The following is a 21762-nucleotide window of genomic DNA, read 5'->3' as shown; positions in this document are numbered from 1 at the left end:
GTATACCATAGGTAGGTGGAACTGTGGGGACATCTGTGGTTGGTGGAGGCAGAGAGCAGGACTCAAAATGAAGCTCAATGTCATCAATGGCGACGTCACCACTCAGACCAGTTCCTTTTATGTACACAAATATGAACTGTGAAGAGAAATACAAAGTTATGTTGTATTTATAAATAAAAGGGAATACATTGTCATTAGAAAATAATGCGTGGTCCTAAGTGCCCATAAGTTACTAAATATCCAATGTAAAAGGGGTTTTAATATGTATTTATGTATTTATTTATGTATTTATTTGTACTTCTGTTACGTGGCCTTTAAGTCCAGAGAGGTACGGTAAAGCATAGGTATGCATTGTAAAACACTTGGATGTACAGTATGGTAAATCATATTAAAAAAAACATGGTGATTGTAAATGCATTGTATAACTATGGGAAAAGCATGGGAAAACTGCAGCAATACCGTGCAAATGTTACCGAGGTAAAAAAAACTAGGCAACACTACATATCTATGTAAATCACATGTTTAGCATAGTTGGGGGAAAAAACAGTTTTAGGAAAATACAAATTGAAGCAATAAATAATTAATGTAGATCAATTTTTATTTTGATTCAACACTATTGACGTTTTAGTCGCATCAAATCCAAATCATCAAATTTGCTCTATTTATGACATGCATTTATATTTTCCTAAAACGCCTCTTCCCACCTACGTAATTGGGCACTGAGTCTTATTGAATTAAAACATATTGCTTCTACTTTTTCTTAATCTTACTGTCTCTGCAAACTAGACATTACATACCCAGTATGGCTCAAGAAAGTCAACTGTTGCGATTCCTTGAAGCCAGGCATTCCCCTGGCTACCAGATTTACTCCAAATCAGATCTCCATATGTGTTACTGCTTTCATGCAGTGTCCTGTATAAGAAAGAAAGATAAACACAGCAAAGTTATCAATACAAAATGTGAAAAGAGAAAAGTAATGGGGGACGAACAGGTTGGTAAAGAGTACATGGCTTCAAATGTCATTTTTTTTAAATATCAATGTGGCAATGTGCCCCGCCCCTGTGTGCATGTGTGTGTTAAGTGTTGTATGTTGCGTGTGTTAATGTTGGTGTATATGGTGTATGCTGCATGATTTGTTTATTATTAATAGTGTTATAGTTAAACTATACCAAACCACAAATTTTATTTACAACAAAGGTGACTTTATAAGCATAAGTTACCTTCATTGTAAATAATAAAACGTGATTTGGTATAATTTAATGATAAATGAATCATGATTATAGCAGCAGTTATTAAGTATTCTGTAAATATATTCTGTCTAATAGTTAAAAAGTACAATGTGGGGCTGTCAGGTCTTGTTTTCAAAATATCGGCACAGACATTATATACAAACCAATGGAATACCGTGTATGTATGTATGTATGTATGTATGTATGTATGTATGTATGTATGTATGTATGTATGTATGTATGTGTAGGAGATGACATTCTGCATAAGGAGTTATTTTCATATTTTGATACAGCTTAAAGCACATGTAACTAGCTAAGCAAGACATTTGCAGTCTTGTATCGTCACGTCTGGGCAGAGAGCCAAAGTTAGCAGGTGTCTAATTAAGATTTGTGAGGTAGTGGAGACACAGTGTGAAAACAGAACACCACAAACAAAGGACTAGTTTGAAACAGTTTCTAACAGATTAGGTTAAAATAGTCTGTAAAATGCTTAAATGTGACGCACTATAGAATGTGATAGATTTGGGCGAGTTTTCCCCCCTTACCAGGAGGTGTGTTGAAGGTGTGTGATAGCAGGGTGGATCCATACTGATTGGAAGAGTATAAGTGTAATGTTTTTGTTTGAATCGTCAGTCAATTCTTTGATTTGACTTCACGGACATCTGTGTTATGATACAAACGTTTACATTAGGACATGCTGTGACCTGCACGTCTTTGCTTGCCTGTACCTAATGTTTATACGATTATATTAACATTATTATTATGCAAAATATTTTTGAAAAAAATAAAACAATTTGTCAAATTTATTTCCCTACATATGTATGTGTGTGTGTGTGTGTTTGTGGCAGGATGGCTTGCAGTGGTGAGGTGTGGTGAGGTGTGGTGACGTCACGGACCAGGAAGTAACTGAACCAAAACAATGGATGGGCGGGTGAAGCTGAACGCAACGGCGGTCAGCGTATTTACTAAATAAATAAATAAACAAAACAAAAGATTTAAACCAACAACAAAACACAAAACAAAAAGGCGCGATGGCCAAACAAATAAACAGAAACAAGTATATTTTAAATATAGCAATTGTTTTTCGCTCGCTCTACCGTGTTCTCCCGTACTCTCCTCTGTACACTCACCCCCACAGCACGGACAGCTGCAGGTTCTTATACTCTGGCCGAGGGGTTAACTAGCTGTTAATTATCTTATTAACCCTCGGCCACAGTCTGCACACGTTTGGTAAGGATGCGTGACTGTCAGCTAGTTAAATAACCAGTAGCTGATCAGCCACGCATCCTCACTGGGTTTTTAAATATATAAACAATAAGAAATACACGGCGCTGTTATCCGCGCCGCAAACAATAATACAAATAATAATAAATATATATATAGGGGCGGGACACTCCGCCACAGTGTTTAATAGAGAGAGAGAATACATGCATGCCTCCAGTCATATGTGGTGTTCACGGTCATGTCGCATTAAGTTCTAGCCAAAACTGTAGATATTTATTACTGCCATAGCCTTATCTTTTCACATATTGATTCGCCCCATTGCCACTGTACTTTATGCATCCATGCATCCCTTCCTGTGATGTCATTGGGCAATGTGTTCCGGGCTTAAGGTTACAAATTGTTAAAACAAGTGAACAAATCTCATTCATAATCACAAGTATATAAAAGTCTAAAATATTTTCATAACTACAAATATAGAATTATCTAGGTAAGACCATGATTGCTACATTTCCAGCGCTGTGGAGTGGAAGTAAGCACCAGCACCATGCGTTTAAGATAATTTGCAATGAGAATTGAGACATTGGGACCCTCAGAATTTCACATAATGCTTGTTTCCTGAGGGCACTAAAAATAGCCGACAAAGAAAAAGGAAATAGGGCCTTTGAGCCAAATCTCTTCTGCTATCTGTGTGACTGAGACATTTTTTGACAGCTAGACTGTACTCCAGTGATCCACAAATACATTGCAATTACTATTCATACTGGAGCATAGATCCTGGAGAGTGAATACATCCCAGATACAGTGACAGAAACATAGAGAGAGCAAACCATATCTACTATTGGTTTTGCATTTTCCAGAGAAGGGTTTGGATTTATTTTCCTATCCCCCCCACCCCCATATAACCATAAAGAGTGCTTGTTTAAAGTTGTGTATTGGGTAAATTTCTTGTTGTAAGAAGGATCTACTTAATTAATCAAGTTAACCTTTTAAAGCTTAATAATAAAAAGTGCTAGACTAGTATAGACTGTGCTTTTTCAATGAAACACACCCATCTATATCAGCTAGCGATTCAAGTCGTTTATGGTCGGTTCAGGTTTTTAAATCAAAAACAGTCGGTTTTGATAAATGTTACCATATCAAACGTATTAAGGGATGTTAATATGAACTATCTACATGCAGCAAAGTGTGCAATGAGCTCCTGAAAATACCGCTGGCTCAGTGCTGAGACTGACAACTTTTTCATTTTACAAAAAAAGTTCTGTTTTGGAATTGCTTCTGTTTTATCTTCTGTCGGTATCATTAGACTTGGAATTGTATGCAAATGTTGGGTTCGGTTCTGGTTTGGGGAAATCATAGCTGTTGCATCCCTAATATCAGATATAAAATATTTGTGGCAAATGTACTATTTGGTCAGTTAATTTGTAGAGTGAATAACCATCCATTCACGATATGAAAATATATAAATAAAGAAATTATAAGCAACATACAACCAAACGATAAAAAGATTAACTACGTAAATGACTATTATGGGTCATACTACGTCCTGCAATTGAGACAAGGTAACAGTGGTTAAGACACATATTGCCTACATGTCTAATAGCAAAGAGCATTTAGACAGCAGTAAAGTTGCATTATTTAACTGATTTATAACTTCATTTTAGCTTACTATGTGTTTTTTCCTGCTCCAATACATGTATACCGCAAGTCATTGGAATTTCACTGCTGTTGGTTTGTATGGACATGACTAAGTACAGTTACAGAATATAGAAACATACAAATAATATCTGCAGTACCTGTTATTGCTGTAAAGAGTTAGGGTCCCAATGTCTTTCCCATACATGTGATACCAGAAGGTCAGACAGCGGCCACCAACAGCAGAAGGGAATATTTCACTAACCAGCATGGATCTGTCACCAGGATATCCCTGGGAATGATCCACATAGATATAATAACCTAAAGGACAACCACACAATAAAACAGGTAAAATAAATAAATAATAATGGTTAATGTTAAAAATGTTGGTTAATAAAATAAACTTGATGTAACCAAGCAAGTTACATGGTTTAACTGTATCTTCAATTAATTTACCATATGGACTTAATATTATGTGCCACAGTTCACAATCTGTAATAAAGGGTTTCCGGGCTTCCCTATACAAAATAGTAATCTGAACATCTTTAACTGCATTAACAGGGCAGATTTACTCAACTTTCCAAGAAAACTTAAATGGAAGTGAATGCCTCCCAGTGATCTTTCCAGTAATTGCAATATAATGGTAAGCAGCTAGTTTTAAAATAAAAAAGAACCACCTTTACATCTTTTGAATCATTCCAAAGTTTACATTTTTTATAAAGTAAACTATGCACACTTTAAAACACCAATAAACAACAGAAAGCACAGGATACTGCATGCAGCTTAGAGCTCAATGGAGATTAAATAAGCCATTCCTTGATTATAAGTTAATCAAATGAAAACAGTAACCACAACCATTTTCTTTCCAAATTCAAAACTGTAGAGTTTTTATTTTATCATATTGTATTTTTCTAATTTGCACAGAATAGGTAAACTCATTAGAAAAATCTCTCACCCTGTCCAGAATCAGTCGTATGGTCAACACTAGGTCCAGTGTTCATGTTGGGAGTAGCTCCTTTGCTTCGAAGCCAGTCCCCTTCATCAACTACCTCAATGTTTGTCCAGCCACAGAGATTGATCTCAAAGTCACAGAATCCAGGAGGTACACATGGCCCATTGGACACCAAAATGTCATCTAACGCCATGTCTCCTTGCACAGTGGCTCCTGTTATACCTTCAAATGTAATCTTAAAAACACAACAGGGTTCAAATGCATACGTTGATATACACAAAAAATATCTAAATTTATAAATTTGGATTAATCCTGGTCAGGACAAAAGCAATCAAGGAGGTTAGAAACGGTTACAGAAATTGTTCCATCACAGTGCTGTTGGATTAGTTGTAAAGAAAAGGCTCTTTTCTTTTACCATTCATTATGGCATCAGTTGTTTAAAACATGCACCTTTTTATCTCCTAATAAATAGTAGAATCAAATACAGTCATGTTTTGTTCCATTTTTGTGCTGAAAAATAAGACATATTCATCCGATGTGTTTATCAGTCATACTCACAATATTTACAATGGTAAATGTCACATGGATTTAAGTAAATGTATACAATACAACCAAATGTAAAAACGTGTGCTTAAAACTACTTACTTGAAATGGAGATGTATCACTTTGATAAAGGCTTGCTTGAGCAAATCTCCAAAGGACACCTTGGTTGCCTTGTTGGGAAAACAGAACGGACTGGTTGGCCGTACTGACATCATGCTTGTACACATTCAGTGTTCCGATGCCTGCTCCATACATGTGATACCAAAACTGCAAACACCTGTCACTTCCTGTAAGAGAAAGAAACTTATCTTTCCTAAGAAAAGGATTGTACAGATTGTTCTTTGTGTGTGTGTGTAGTCCTTAATGATTACGGTTACTAATGGTGTGTGTTTAAATCAGATCAAATAAAAAATGGGACAGTGTTTTTGGTGAATATTTTGATAACTTTTTTTGTAATTTTTCAAGCATTCTATAATGAATTCATTTCTTTTTCCTGAGGCCTAAAGCAACTGTTTCATCTCCAATATAATACATGCACTTTCTCAGAAGGAAAATACATACATGAATTAATATTCCTTAGATCTAGGTGGGCTGCTTGTGGATGGACATCAACACAAGATTGATCTGCAGAGCATATATTAAGACAATAGATACAAGGTATTAGTAAGACATGTTTTAAGGTTGTTACCTGCAGAGTACTCAGGAGTACTGATCCTTGCTATTTGCCCTGGCCTGTGTTGGTTGGAGTTTTTCAGGTAGAGGTAATAGCCAGTTGCTGTATTGGTTGTGTGGTCAAAACTGGGTCCAGTGTCTGAATTAGGAGTCCTGCCAAAGCCTCTTGCCCAGTCATAGTCATCATCAGTTGCTTGGATCCAATTGCAGTCATTTTCTTCAAAGTCACAGAGATCTTTTAAAGGAAAATATTATTATAAATCACATTTTGGTCATGGACCATTTGACATTGTTTTGCCCATTCTTCACTGGATGATGGGATCATTTTGTCACTCCCAAGGCTTGTAAAATCTGTTCTTCAGTCATTAAAATTGAAACACGCAAGTTTTGAACTTTGATGTGAGTCTACTAAAAGTTATCAAAGTCAACATTGTTTTTTCTTTTTCATCTATGGACCAATTCAGTTTACAAAGTTATACCTGTCAATATGATATCACAATTTGCTTCCTCATAATGTAAAAACAACAGAAACTATATTAATAGACAAACACTTTTATTTTTTTTAAACACTAATGGTATTTAACATAAAGTGTGGCTGCACTATACTTTATTTATTTTTTACTGTTTTTGGCATGTCACTTCATAAAGTTGCTTCATAAATTCTGTAAACTGAAAACTGAAATACCCGTAGGTGGGCAGGATCCTGAGGTAAATGAAATGTCATCAATAGAAATGTCCCCAGCAGCTCCTCCAACAGTGGCTTCAAAAACTATTTCATGGATATCCTGGAGTGTTACGTGACGATAGGCTACTTGCCATTCATCTTCAATATTCCCTCGTCTCTGCCACACCTTAAACAAAATCACATAAGAAAACTTGTTTGTAGAGTTAAGTAGTCATATTAAAATCCTCAAGGTGTGTTAGGGGCACTTTCTGTCACTTACTGTCAGCAGTAATACACAGGTGGCTGATACAATCCATGGGGAGTCCCCAGTGCTGCAAATTGCTGTCAAATATCCAGCTGTTTACTTCCCACATTTTAACAAAGCTCATCTCATGCACAAACATGACCCGACTGCATTAATGAACTTCATCAACTGCTGTTTCTTTACACTATGTCTTCAATTAAGAACTCCTTGAATATTTTTGCTAACAGACGGGTGCGTTAGGACAAGGAAAGCAGGGAATTATTATGGGTCATGAAGCATCATAGTATCATTTGATTGAATGCAACTCTGAGTCATCCACCGAAGACATCTAATGTTACCTTGTCTTGTCTATGCTCAGCTTATACCTGCACTGAACTGCTCCATACCTTGCCGCATTCAACTACTGCTCCTAACTATAACTACTTACTGTATCTTGTATTTGATTTTACTCTTATAGGTAACCGTACTCATGTTTTTTGTAATTGCGCTTATTGGGAAATCATTCTCATCCATTTATCATACTTACTACATGTTCTTACTGGACTTTACTCATATAAGCAGATATTTACTATAAGTTTTAACTGCCCTTAGTCAAACTCGCTCTTACTTATAATTTACTGTATTCTTTATTTTGCTCTTACTTGAATTTGATCTTATTGTACGTTTCATAACTGCTCTTATCTGTATTATGATATTCTGTAGTGTGATAGTTTATAATGTGTTAACTTGTAATGTGATACTTTACAATGCAATACTTTGTACTGTGATGTTTTGTTTAGTAACAATTGTAAGTTGCCATGGATAAGAGTGTCTGCTAAATAATAATAATAATAATAATAATAATAATAATAATAATAATAATAATAATAATAATAATAATAATAATAATAACACACTCTTTTACAAGTAGCATCTTCTAAAAAGCACTCTTCATTTAAACTATACGTGGTCCAGGAGAATTTTTAATACTACGGGGATTTCTTACAACAGATGCTGTCATTAAATGAGATTCTTAATTTCTGTAATCAAAGTTTACACTCACCAGTGTTTTAGACTCATACATATTCCTCCGAAGGTACATACTCAGAGATCCAACAGTGGCTCCAAACATATGGTACCAGAATGTAACACAGTAGCCATCAGGTCCAGTAGGGGCTAATAACGGAGACCTGAGTTGAGCCATATCCCCCAGTCTTCTGGGATTGGAGCTTTCAATATACAAATAATTACCTGCAAAAAATAAAGACAAATACATACTTGCTAATAAGACTGCAAGCTTGTAGGGTGTTGGCAGGTTATTGAAATAGGCTCCGAGAACATCTGCAACTATCTACACATAACTAAATATCACTAAGGGGTTGGACTCACACCTGTGTGTTTAAAGTAGTTTTTTTTATAGCTTCCAAACTGTCTAGAAGAGGGTTCATGTCTGAGTTGGTCAGTATATATATATGTGTGTGTGTGTGTATATATGTAGAAGATCTGCAGCAAAAAAGTTCATGCCTTAGTAAATAACTGCATGGGCAGATTAGGAATTAGATGGGAAATGAAACTTTATAAAAAAAAATCCCCACCTAAAGAACTGGTAGATCTGCAGTTGACTTTATTAGTTGAGTACTTGGATGGGAGACCTTCAATTAAATCCAGATACTGCATTGTATGAAGTGATGATGAGCTTGACCAATACCCCAGCTTGGTGTTAGGAGGTGCCACCCTGAACTTGTTGCTGTAGATCAACTAAGCAGTTAACGCAATGTAAAATCTGCTTGGGTACCTGCTGCATTGAATCTTATGACTCAGAACAGCAGCATGGTGGCCAGCTGAGTTTATAATGACTCTGTAAAGAAATATGCTGGAATCCCTTTACAACAGAGAGACCAAATTCTAGGTTATGTACTCTACCAGCAGATTTAATGCAGTTCAGAGCCTGAACACTGCAAGGAGCACAGCATGAAAACAAGTGGGGTTTCAACAGCACAGGAGCATTAGAATGCATGGAGAATGTCTTATTATCTTTTAATTCTGACCTGGTTTAGATCATTCATTCGAAAATGTTAGTTTACACACCAAATTAGCATATCCAGTTTACAGTACTTATTTTGTATTATAGTTTAATCTTCAAAAAAGGAAAAAAACAAAACAATATTGTCTCTAATTAGACTAGAATTTGTATTTTAGATATAGATGTGCACGTGTACTGTAATTATACATATTGTATACTGTGCTACAGCTGCAATGCAATTATACTGAAGCTGTTATCATATGGATAGTATGTTTTAATGCATTACTTATTAGCTGGATTTTTATGCACATTTCTGCCTCATTACTAATCCGCTTCTAATCAATAGCAATCAAAAGTGTTAGAAGTTCATACTGCTTTTAATCTAATCTCCTTCCCAAGTCTATACCAGCTAATACAGCGGGCACTGATTGAAGCACACAAGGGAGTGAGCTAATAATTCATCTTAGACATGGCCCATTTTTCAACAGGCACCCCATCACAGCTACAATCAGGGTGAATAGCCAGAACATTCCGCTGCTGCAAAATACTCATCAATCTTCAAGTTTCCAGAAATGCCAGAAGATACAGTGTATGATATTCCACTGGCGTTGGCTGATGCTGACCAATTCCCAACAATAAATGAACAGCCTTATTGAAAATGCTTTCAATTACAGCTACTGGGGCCTATCTGATAATGTAAGTGATACCACATTTATCTATGTATTTGCTAGGCTAAGTGACATATAATCAATACCACAATTCAGCCAGCAAGTCATAAGTTACAGTGACTATTTAAGTATGTTCTTTATAATAAAGAGTTAAAGAATTAATCGTAAGAAAATCTACTTCCGTTCATGTCCCAACACAATAAAAATGTTTGCTGCCCGCAGCTTTACGTAAAGCAGTTCACATTTATCATCTGTAGCTCAATAAAATCAAATAAAGCAGATATTCTTCTCTTAGATTCAGACCCAAAGCTAGTAATTTAGTATACCGATGTACTCTCATGCAAATTGTCAGCATTTGCATCAGATATGTAATGCATTTTCTAATAAATTCTGAAATTTCTTATCGATGGACCAGTGGACCACAGCATTAATATCCCTCATCCACAAAAGGCATTTGAATACTAATGGAATTAAATATATCAAAGTCTTTATTTTCATTATTCTTCCAAATATACGTTTTCTAACAGAACTGGGGAGACAGTTGAAATAGCAAATGTGTTAAATGGTGCTGTTGATGGCTGTTAATAAATCAGGTGCTTCCACACTTTGGAGGGGTTCCTAATGTGTTGGAGAGTTTGACTCACAGATCCCCAGTTATTCATAAGAAGAATGTTATCAAGTTCCAATACGTCTGGCTAACAATGAGAAAAGCAACTGTTCTTAAGACTGCTCTGGCTCTCTGCCTTCAGTCAGAGGTGCACTTAAATAGTCAGCGTTATCAGAGTCATCATGTCCAAGCATCTGTTCTTATTGGAAAAAGTCCATATTAACTGATGAGTCATAGCACCAGACAATGGTGAGTTATCTGTCATAGCAAGGTCATAATCACAGTTGTGCTTGCAAGTTTTTCATTTCAAAACTGACTATTTTCATATTTCTCTGTGATGTACATGTAAAGAAATATGATTAGGGAATGGTCAATAATTAGGGAGGTTGTTTTAATGTGGTACGTTCTATAAGGTTGCCTGACCCTCCTCAACTTCCTGAATTTAGGACCACTCCCAAAGTTCTACAGTATTATCTTAAATACTTAATCAAACATAATGTATTCAATTTGACATAATTTTTGTATAATAGAATCATCATCCAACTTGTGGAAATAACACCATCTGTTGTAATCCGACCAGTGTGAAAAACAGAATTATTTGCAAATGGTTCTGTTCATGTTTAGTTCCAGCCATCACTAGCCAGCTAATTGCTAAAAAAAAACATGTATAGTAGTTGTTATAGTCACAGACTTACACTACTGTTTATGAAAACTAGAGTTGTTAAAGAATTTGATATGCGATTTGGTATTGTTCCCAGTACAAAAAGTCGTGGAATAATGGGGTATTTTGTTCACACAAAATATGTTTGGGGAAATTATTAAATATATGTTTGAAATGAAAAATGTAAAGAAAAAATGTTTGACCTTTCTTTCATGGTTCTTTGTTAAAATTAAAATAGATTTAAGGATTCAAATACATCTACCGGCATTGCGTTGGTACGGTGAATCTGTCACTTGTATTTGTATCCTGCAGTATGTCCAGTACTCTATAATCACAATATGCCATGCACATGAATTATTTATAATGTATAAGAATAGGACAAAACCTAACAAGGGAGGCTGCTAAAATACCTTTTAATATTTTGTAATCAGCATACAGCAACAATGAGCAGCAGAACGTCATCATTTCTTGCTGGCAAGGTTTCTGTTATCTTACTTTATGCCCCAAGAGGCTGGTTTGGAATTCATTCTGTCTTTTGAATTTCCATTCTTCATGCTTGGATCATGCACAGTAACTGTGTTGTTAAAGTTCATACACTGATTGCCAGCTTCATAGGTTTACAAAATCCTCTGACCCTGGGATGTCCCATTGGTCCCTTAGGCCTGCCAACCAGATGCTTTTGTCACAGTCTAGCCTAAGGATAGGCTTTGCACTGTCAAGGGTACTTGTTTGTGTAGAATCCATTTTAGAGTGGTTTCCCATCTTATCCTGCCAACTACCATATATTATTCCGAGGAACATATGCTGCATATTCCCTCTCTGCCATATTTACCGAAGATAGTGGTAAACAGTGTAAATGACTTGTCTTTTAAAATGGAGATTTACCAATAATTTATACATTTGATTTTATTGAGATAACAGATTATGTAATCTGTTTTTATTATATTTTGAAAACTGTTCTTTACCGTTGTTAATTAAATCCTCAATCATCCAGAACAGTTTTAGGAATATCAAACTTCATTTTATTTATAAAAACAGACTTTTGAAAAAGTTAATTTGCTGCTAAAGAGGGTATCCGGGTGACACATTTAGACAGATCAACACATTAGAATACACCAGAGACACAATTACAAACTCAATAACAATGTCAGCATGGGCAATGTAGCCATGGCATACCACCTCTACGGATACATTCAAAATAGCCTGTAACTGCTGTAGGGGGAAACACATACGCCTTTACATATCCTGCTGCAATAAAAGAAAATTAAAGTCATACAGAGAGAAGTTAGGAGTCTCCTCTGTGTTCAGTGATTTAACTAATTTGTTTAAGAAGATAAATTGCTGCTCTACTGCTTTCTAATAATTGTGTAATTGACAACAGGAATTCCTGGGGATTGGCATAACATTGCAGTTCAACTTCCACGGTACACTTATGCTGTTTACATGAACCCTATGGAAATTTAAATTCCTTCAGTGCTAGTGGTATAATTAAATAAAATACAGTGTCTGCTTAACTTTATGTATTAATGCTTGCGTTTTTCACCTAGGGGTTACATGAATTTCCATTTATTAGCATCACTAATTGTCATAAAATCCCATTAAAATTGGCCTATTTGTATAGAAATTTGTATGTAGATTACTGTTGCTATTATTAAGGCATTAGATATATATGAATCATGCAATATTTCACTAAACTGATAAACGACAAGCATTCTAATCATACAGACTATCTTTTGCCTCATTTGACCTTTTCTCATCTCTCAAGGTGCAATTCTTTTAAATCTTGTTTTTGCTTTCTGCAAGTATTTCCCCAACAACAATTATTGTTGTATTCCCCTTTGTACCTCTTTACAGACATGCCTTCAATTTAAAACATGGTTCAGACTAACCTGAGCCGGTCGTGTGATCTCCTGTAGGCCCTGTGTTATGAGTTTCAGTTGGTCCAGATCTTCTCTGCCAGTCAAAGTTATCAGTGACCCCTTGCACCCAGCCGCACATATCAATCTCAAATGTACAGTTATAGGAAGGTAAGGCTAGAAATAGACACATTCTTCAGTGAATCAGAAAATGATACAGAAAATAAAATATAATGCTCACATATACATTTAAAAACAGTACATTTTAGTTACCACTTAATTACAGCATACCAGGAAAGAATGCATTAATTGGTAATTTTTCTGCTGTGGTACACAAGTATACATGTAAATACAATGCAGCTACAATGTAACTATATAGTAGACCTAATTACATGGCAAATTCACAAAATCATTTTGTTAAACTTCCACCTTAGCAGGAACTGTTGAATTGCTATTGACTGAGAAATGACTTAATGTTCTTCTAACAACCTCAGTAAGTGCCCTTCATTAAGCTGCCCTCTCCCCTTGGTTACCCTGGCTTCACTCTGTTGTAAGTGCAGTCAGCACAGTTGGAGTATACAGTACTGAAGCTGTACTCTCCACTGCTTCCCAATGTCTCTTTATCTTCAGCCACCACACATAATCTTGGTGATGGCAAAACAATGATTAAAATCACCCCTAGCCTGAAAAGTCGCCTGATCAAAACCAAGAAACATTTCCGTGGCAAAATGTTGCACTGAAATTTGAATTTGTTGCAGTAATACTGCAGTACTGTATATATTTTTAAAAGCTAAATACTGTGTACAATTCTTAAAGACACGAACATGTTATCTAAAATGTACAGCTGTTTTATAATCTGTAGTATAATCATATATACAGTAGTGTTCAAAAGCAAATGATTTACAGCAAGACTAGGGGTGGGGATTGTACTGCCCCATACTCATTAAATACCATGGTATCTCTGAATAGATAACTGTCTCCTCTTTAAAAAATATGCTAAATATTTGAATGAGCAAAACATCTCAGAAGTAGAATGGTACTCCAAAATGTTCTCCTTTGTCTAGGAAAGCAGTACAGCTGGGGATGGGGAGTTTGTTTCTGGATAACTTCACTCAGACTACTTTCTCACTAAATATCTTGGTATCAATGAATAGAAAATCGTGTCCTCTTTAAAAATATGTAAGAGATTGTAATGAACAGTCTCTCCCACAAGTGCTGTGGTAACCCAAATGTGATCCATTTACTACCAACTAGGAATGACATTTGCTGCTTATTTTACCTTCAAAAATAGGTTTCTGGCTCAGGACTGCCAAGGACACTACATTGAATATTGTAGTAGTCCTGACAGTCACTACTCAGGGTAAAATAGAGAACAAATGCTCCACCCAGTCATTCAGCATTGCTAATAAAGTAATCATATTTAGGGTACAACTGAATTTGTGAGACCGATTGCTCATTACAATCCTTAGCATATTTTTAAAGAGGAGACATTTATCTATTCAGGAATATCAGCATATTTAGTGAGCAGGTAGTCTGAGTTTGCTTGGTTCATTGTACTCTATATGGATTTTTCTAATATTTATATGGATTTATTATTATTTATATATTTATTGTTTTGGTTGGTTGTCACATTTTTTTCAAACAAACATGTTCATGGGCACTTTTCCGTGGGTTCTGACTTTAAAGAAATGCAGTGCAAGTACTCCACCTGGTGGTTGATAGGAGCTTTCACAGTTTCTAAAAGAAATGTCATCCAGTGCAATGTCATCTGTCGCTGATGCAGAGTTGTCCAGGTTTAGTCTAGGCTGGCTGATGAACAGGATCTTAAAAACAAACACAAAAAAAATACTGTGAGTTAGATAATTTAGGACCTGATTAAAAAGACCTGGCTCTCAAGGACCATAAGGATGAACCACAGGTAGAAACCACTGCATATATATGCATATACCATGAAGTGCCTGTTTCTTTCAAGTGTAAATTCACTTACATACCATAAAAGACCATTTATCATGAGCATTGGATATACAATTATGTTAAGCAGACTTAATTAGACACAGGTTTGATTTCTGTGGCATTTGTAGAGTAAGCATATTGCTGGCATTTTGCTTTACAGGGCCAAAGTAATAAAAACTAAACAGTGAGAGCCGGTGTGTGTCTGAATATCTTACTGCTGAAGTCTTGTGCCAGACATTTAAGTAAACCCCTTTTACTTTCCTGTTAGGGTTAAGTTTCCAGAGTCCTCTGAGTGCAATTGGATTGCTTACCCTGTAAGGTTCCGTCATTTCTCCCACATTTGCATACTCTGCATTCCAGTGGTTCCCTGTGCTGTTCCAATGTGACCAAACCACTGTCTGTGAGCCACTGCTCTTCTCCACAACCATGTGGAGGGTTCCAACTTCCAAACCGTACATGTGGAAATGAAAGCTGCAAACATTCAAATGAAGAAATGCAATGAACTTGTGAGGGTAAAGTACTTAATTTCTACAGGCTCAGCTTTTCTTGAATCTAAAACAGACTTAACGTGAAGAGACCATTAACAATTCAACAGGTCCAGTTTGTTCTTTTAAGTGGGTAGTGCTAGACATGGTTCTGCTTAGTCTAGTGAAATTCCCTCTTTCACAGTGGTGTGGATGTTTTTTTCACATCCCTGAAGCTTCATTTGAAGCTGACCCACAGGTATGGAAATGCAGTGTTTTTGTCAACAAACACAAAGCATTCCTGGGGTCATAGCTTAAGGGGGGTGACATCTCGGATAGAATGTATGGTGGTTATAAAGTACAATATACAGTATGAGGTATGTACCGTTAAAATATAGCAGGATGTTGAACGCTTTTTATTGAACAACAAAATGAGAGAATCATAGACAAACGCTTCATAACAAATGTGTAGACACAAAGCATGCAGTCTGTGTTATTGATATACTGTACAGAGGTTAAAACAATGTACTGTAGCAGTGAAATGGTTATCATAGAACATGGGTACCCTATGAAGGCAATATATACAAGTCTGTATGATGCAGAAACCTAAAAGGTCACATGACCTCAATATGGCAGCCTACTGCATGTCAAGGTCTGCTACACATTTAGCATGCAGTGTTTATATAACTTTGAAAATACAAAGTCTGTATCTCTTGTACAACATCCCTGATCAAACTTGAGCTAGAGAATGATAAATAACATAAATAATCAATAATAAATAATACTGAATATGAAGTCGGTATCTCAAAGCTTTATATTAGGGATGCAACGGTTAGGATTTTCCCGGACCGAACCAAACCCAACATAAAAACCAAACCAGAAGCGAAACTGAACATTGTTGCACAATATAAAAGCTTCAGCAGTCTCAGCACTCAGCCAGTGGTATTTTCAGGAGCTCATCACACACTTTGCTGCATGTTGCATGATGCATAACCTAAACCTTTTATTTAAAAAATGCTTCCTAAGAAGTGAAAAGCTAACGATGGAAGTTTCTGAGTTTCTTCCTGACTGAGGTTATTGTAAGTGTTGCTTAAGAATTTGTGATTGGGTGTTTGAAGTTATAGTGGATATTTTTCATCATTACTTACTGGATTTGACAGTATGGCGAAGATTTTGGAAGATATGGACTTATGAATAAAGCCTCATCCAGAAACTGCCCTGTTCCAAACTCCACATACATATAGTACCCTGGAACAGATGAGACAGTAAACAATACAATACAATACCCTTTTATAAAACAGACTTTTAGGCACTGACATATCTTATAAATTATTATCATTATTCTATCACAGTGGTAAGCAACCTTTGTTCAGACCATGTACATAATCATGTAGTACATTAAACCATCTGAACAAGTCACACCAAAGTGTTTAATCTGGCTGTGTTTACATTTTTATTTTTCCCCATTTTACAGTATGTAATAGTCAAAGTGACATGCAATATAAAGTTACATGTAATTTAGGAGTAAAATAAAATAATAATAATAATAAAAAAAACAGATTTATGAAATTAAAGAAAATGCAATTCTGGCACACATGTTGACCCTATATAAATAAATGCCACACTATAAAAAGGCCAAATACCCCTTTAGTACATGTTTTCAAATCAAAAAACAGTATGTTTGCATGCTAAATGTTTATGTAGCATGTTTCACAAAGCCTTGCTCTAGCATTTCCAGATATTTTACAATACCATATCTGCAAAGTTTAACAAAATAATGCAGAAATGTGTTTCCTTAATTTTCTGCTGTGGCAATCATTTCATTTTGGAGATCTGTACCTGTTCCTGTTGTGTGATCTGTATTGGGCCCATCCAGTCCTGGTTCTGCCATATGACCAGCCTTCTGCCGCTGCCAAACATATCTTCCAGAACTCTGATCATTCCAACCACACTGGCCATTTTCAAATGTACAGGGACCTGTATGAAATATGGACATTTTCTGCATGAAAGTAGATGAACTGAGATTGAAAATTATTTTGGTATATATTGTCTGCCCATTTCAGATCTTTCAATCCCTTTCATTTTTTAATTAAAAAAAACATTATACAATACTGGGTCTCCAAGTCTGGATTCAAACCCACATCCTTCTTAACTGCATCCTTATACTCAATGGCATTGTCTAGCCAATTACTACACTAGTTGAAACCAGTTATACAGTAAACTACATTTTCCATTACATTTCTTGTGTTGCAACATGGTGTTCTTGGATGTGGGGGGGGGGGGGAAGCAGAACAAACCATCTTGGACAGACATGACCCAAACCTTTACAAGATTTTAAACTTAAATGGAGTCAAATTACTAATACAGTAAAAATCAACACTACACAGAGCTAGTTCATCAGAGTCAACATTCTTCAAAGATCTGGACATAATCATTGTGGTTTATCCAGTTTAGTCTGGTCTGGGCTGCATTTTACAGGGTTGTGGTACTCTTTTAAGAATGTTTTGCACTTAAGCCATCAAAGTTGGTAATGCAATATCTACAGTCTAGATGCATTAGTAAATGTTGCGGGTTTTTTTTTTAGAATAACTGCAGTTACTTATTTCTATAATAATGTCACAGTCTAATTAATGAAACAAAACAAATATATGTGGCAGTTACTCATCTATTACAATAAAGTGAAGAATGCTGCAGAGAAGTGCTTTTTACTTCAAAGATAAAAGAAAGGTCTGTTTAAGGTGTTTTATTTCGGTTTAAATGTTGCCAAACAAAACTATACAGTGTAGGAATGTTGCAGTTAAAAGTTATAAAAGAGCTTACCACAGTTCTCTTCATCCTCTCCCATAGGACACTCAATGCTATAATCACATTTTGAACTGGCAGGAATACAGTAACCACTTTCAGACTTGCTACAGAAGAACTGGTCAACCTAAACAAAGAGGACACATTTAAACATGGCCTCTGAACCCCAAAGGTAGTTCAGCAGCTGATGGAAGATTTAAAAAGCAGCTTGTTTTGCAGTTTACAGAAAGATTTATACCAAGGTAAATGAGTGCTCCCTCACCCACATTATAGAATGTTGTGGCAATAGTGATTTTACACTGTTGTTACAGTGATTTTGCTTGTTCCATACAACTTTGTTGCAAGAAGAAGAAGATATAAGAACATAAGAAATATAAGAACACAAGAAAGGTTACAAACGAGAGGAGGCCATTCCGCCCATCTTGCTCGTTTGGTTGTGAGTAGCTTATTGATCCCAGAATCTCATCAAGCAGCTTTTTTAAGGATCCCAGGGTGTCAGTTTCAACAACATTACTGGGGAGTTGGTTCCAGACCCACAATTCTCTGTGTAAAAAAGTGCCTCCTCTGTTTAAAAAAGTGCCTCCTACTCAAGGTAGTTTCTGACTAGATTTATAACTCTTTATTTGCTCAAAAAAAGTTTCATGAAAGACCAGTCAAGCCTCAGTGTTTTTCTCCATACTTTGTGGGACTGTGTGAGTTCACTCACCTGGCAAGGGCTGGGTGTTGTGGAGGGCCCAGCTGTTGGCGGTGGAGAGGGTGGAAGAATACTGTTCTCATTATCATGAACACATTCGCCTGAGAAAGAAATATCATCCACTGCAGCCTGTCCTCCATTGCCAGATCCATAAGTATACTCCAAAACAATCTGCAACAGCAAGCAAAACATTAGCAGAAAAACAATATAATGTGTATTACATATACTGCACATGTCAACATTAATTACCCAAGAGTAGGTGCAAAAAATAAACATTAAGCGCCAAGTAACTTTAAAGAAAGATAACTAAAAAATAACTACAGTCAGACATGGTATTCTGAACATGTTGGGATACAAACATTTTGTAATGGATTAGAAGTTTCTGGCTGGCTCTAATTTTCTTCAGATCATCTAAAACGGTATGTCAGCTGTGTGGAAAAGTGTATGGATTAATTTTTGTCAGCTGCAATACAGGTATTAAAGTAATGTGTTGTTTCTATGAATTGGCAAGTGCACTGACTGCATTGCATATTATGTTTTTGATCTGCAATATTAAAAAAACAAAGCTCCTTAGACCTAGCTATGCAGTTAACACTATGACATACTGACAGACAATAACTTTTGCTGTGGAATGTCCTTAGCAAGCTTCAGGTGGTTCTCTGTATAAATGAAGTGGGGCATACAGACAGATGGACAGACAGAGACAGACTCTGTATTATGATATGCTTCATAATGTGTTCTTAAAGAGGTCATAATCAAGTTTAATCCAAATAGTACAAAAGTGCAAAACTCTAAAGTGAGACATATTGATGGATGACCTTGTGTTAGGGGGTCACCTTTGAATCCGATTTCATAAAAGGATTTGTAAGCCAAAGGGCCTCAACCTTAATTGAAGTTATTAAGACTTTTTTCATTGATGTGCTTAGCCCTCAAGTGTAAAATTGGCTATTACGCTGCTTTGCCATTAAAGGTAGTGAAAAAATACCAAGGATACCTTAGATTTTACTGGGCTGGAGAAAGTAATCTCAGCTCTTTCCCAATAAGATCCAACTTCCCTGTCTCGGACCCAGAGAATTCTGTCACCTCCGCCACTGGCAGAGCTCCTCAACTTCACATACAACACTCCATCATCCTTCCCGTGAATGTAGTAATAAAAACGCACCTGAGGAAACAAACCATCGAAGTCTGTCAAACAAAATAACAAGCTCAGTACAATGAATCACAATGCAGAGGAACTGTTGTCAACAATATGTTATGGTAGTATTTGTTAATTAGTGTTTTTATAATTATAGGAAACTAAAGAGTTCATTTGATCTTGTGTCTTCAGAGGTACAGTAATATTGTGTACAGTACAAGTACAGTTTGATCCCAGATATAGTAGCTCCCAACTTGGAGCTGGTTTCCCTGGCAGGCTGGTGTAGGAATGTGTTCCAGCAAACCATTAGCTAATAGCGTTTGACCATTGCTAATCATTAAGTGCCCCAGAGTGGACATTTTCGATTTGAAATTTACTCAGCTATATTCTGTTGATTTCAATGTGCTTCATTATTGCTTGTGATAACATACTGTAATTTCAATCTACGAAGCACAAAACAAATACAGACTTACAGTACAGGACGTAGATGGAAGTAAAGTGCTAGATTGGATTAAAGATGTGTCCCCTTTATTTTGGTTTGTGCCTTGAGCAATAACATAGAAACCTGCAATAAAAACAAGTTATTAGATTGAAATGATTTTGATTTCTTAATTCCTGCATTTAATGTGTGAGAAGTAGTGGTTAGGGCTCTGGACTCTTGACCGGAGGGTTGTGGGTTCAATCCCAGGTGGGGACACTGCTGCTGTACCCTTGAGCAAGGTACTTTACCTAGATTGCTCCAGTAAAAAAAAAAAAAAAAAAACACTGTATAAATGGGTAATTGTATGTAAAAATAATGTGATAACTTGTAACAATTGTAAGTCGCCCTGGATAAGGGCATCTGCTAAGAAATAAATAAATAAAAATAATAATAAAGTGTCCTGAGGCTCAGAGGCAGCATTTAAAAAAGACATACATTTAGATAATACTGATTGAGGTTATTATAATTGTATGTATTAATTTTATTTATAGAGTATTGTTGAAGATTAATTTGCGTAATAAACACAAATGATTTTACATAGCATTCTGTCACCGTGCTACAGTCACAATATGTAAACCAGGCTACAATTAAAACACTTTAACCAAACCCAGACCAGTAAAATACCCATTGCCAAGTTTAAACTAAACAAAAATAACCTAAACAGACATTTACATAAGTTACAAATTAAAGCTTTGTGAATAGTTGCCAATAATTCTAAAATAATATATTTTGAAACAGTTCCAAAAGTTTTCACTTAACCTTTAGCCTCAATAAATCAGCCTGGTATTACAATGTTGAATTTGAGACCACACTCCACAACTTATGTGAATCAGAAGGCAGTCAGAACCATGTAGATAAAGGTTTAGATACTTGGGTAGTGGAGGGATGTGAAGAACAAAGTCACTGAAAGGAGAAAACTTGGCTGTTCTTGCACCTTGCAACGTAATTATGTCAGTGAATATAGATACTGATTCTGTAGCTGCTTTCTTTGGTGTTTTTCAGCACACTTACCAGCTGCAGAGTTCTTGGTGTGGTCTCTTGGCGGTTCCGTTTTCCACACAGCTGATTGGCCTTGCTGCCGTAGCCAGTTGTAACCAGGAGTGTCCAGGTCACTGTTCTCCCAGGAGCACAATCCATTTTCAAAACTACAGCGCCCCTTGAAACCATTTAGCTCTGTGGAGAGGCCAAAAGAAAGAAACTGAAGAGTAGCCTCATTGCTCCAGCATAATGAGCAATTACAAAGATATGCTGGCAAAGC

General features: G+C 36.1%; 1 protein-coding gene across 1 annotated transcript in view; it reads right to left on the bottom strand.

The window, feature by feature from the left end:
* LOC117967562 (MAM and LDL-receptor class A domain-containing protein 1) overlaps positions 1 to 21762 on the bottom strand; it is a 166919-nt gene that overhangs the window by 139983 nt on the left and 5174 nt on the right. The window contains exons 8-25 of the mRNA XM_059023145.1: positions 21516 to 21677; positions 20497 to 20588; positions 19883 to 20050; positions 18901 to 19059; positions 18213 to 18321; positions 17232 to 17369; positions 16541 to 16640; positions 15240 to 15399; positions 14684 to 14798; positions 13009 to 13152; positions 8224 to 8411; positions 6938 to 7103; positions 6269 to 6487; positions 5683 to 5867; positions 5041 to 5272; positions 4247 to 4406; positions 798 to 912; positions 7 to 136 (exon numbers count right to left, since the gene is read on the bottom strand). Of these exons, the coding sequence (XP_058879128.1) occupies positions 7 to 136; positions 798 to 912; positions 4247 to 4406; positions 5041 to 5272; positions 5683 to 5867; positions 6269 to 6487; positions 6938 to 7103; positions 8224 to 8411; positions 13009 to 13152; positions 14684 to 14798; positions 15240 to 15399; positions 16541 to 16640; positions 17232 to 17369; positions 18213 to 18321; positions 18901 to 19059; positions 19883 to 20050; positions 20497 to 20588; positions 21516 to 21677 (2742 nt within the window). The remainder of the gene's footprint in view (positions 1 to 6; positions 137 to 797; positions 913 to 4246; positions 4407 to 5040; positions 5273 to 5682; positions 5868 to 6268; positions 6488 to 6937; positions 7104 to 8223; positions 8412 to 13008; positions 13153 to 14683; positions 14799 to 15239; positions 15400 to 16540; positions 16641 to 17231; positions 17370 to 18212; positions 18322 to 18900; positions 19060 to 19882; positions 20051 to 20496; positions 20589 to 21515; positions 21678 to 21762) is intronic.

Source organism: Acipenser ruthenus, chromosome 4, assembly GCF_902713425.1.
Source record: "Acipenser ruthenus chromosome 4, fAciRut3.2 maternal haplotype, whole genome shotgun sequence".
Classification (NCBI taxonomy): domain Eukaryota; kingdom Metazoa; phylum Chordata; class Actinopteri; order Acipenseriformes; family Acipenseridae; genus Acipenser; species Acipenser ruthenus.
The sequence above is the reverse complement of the archived record's forward strand: the minus strand, read 5'-3'. Positions and strand labels throughout refer to the sequence as shown.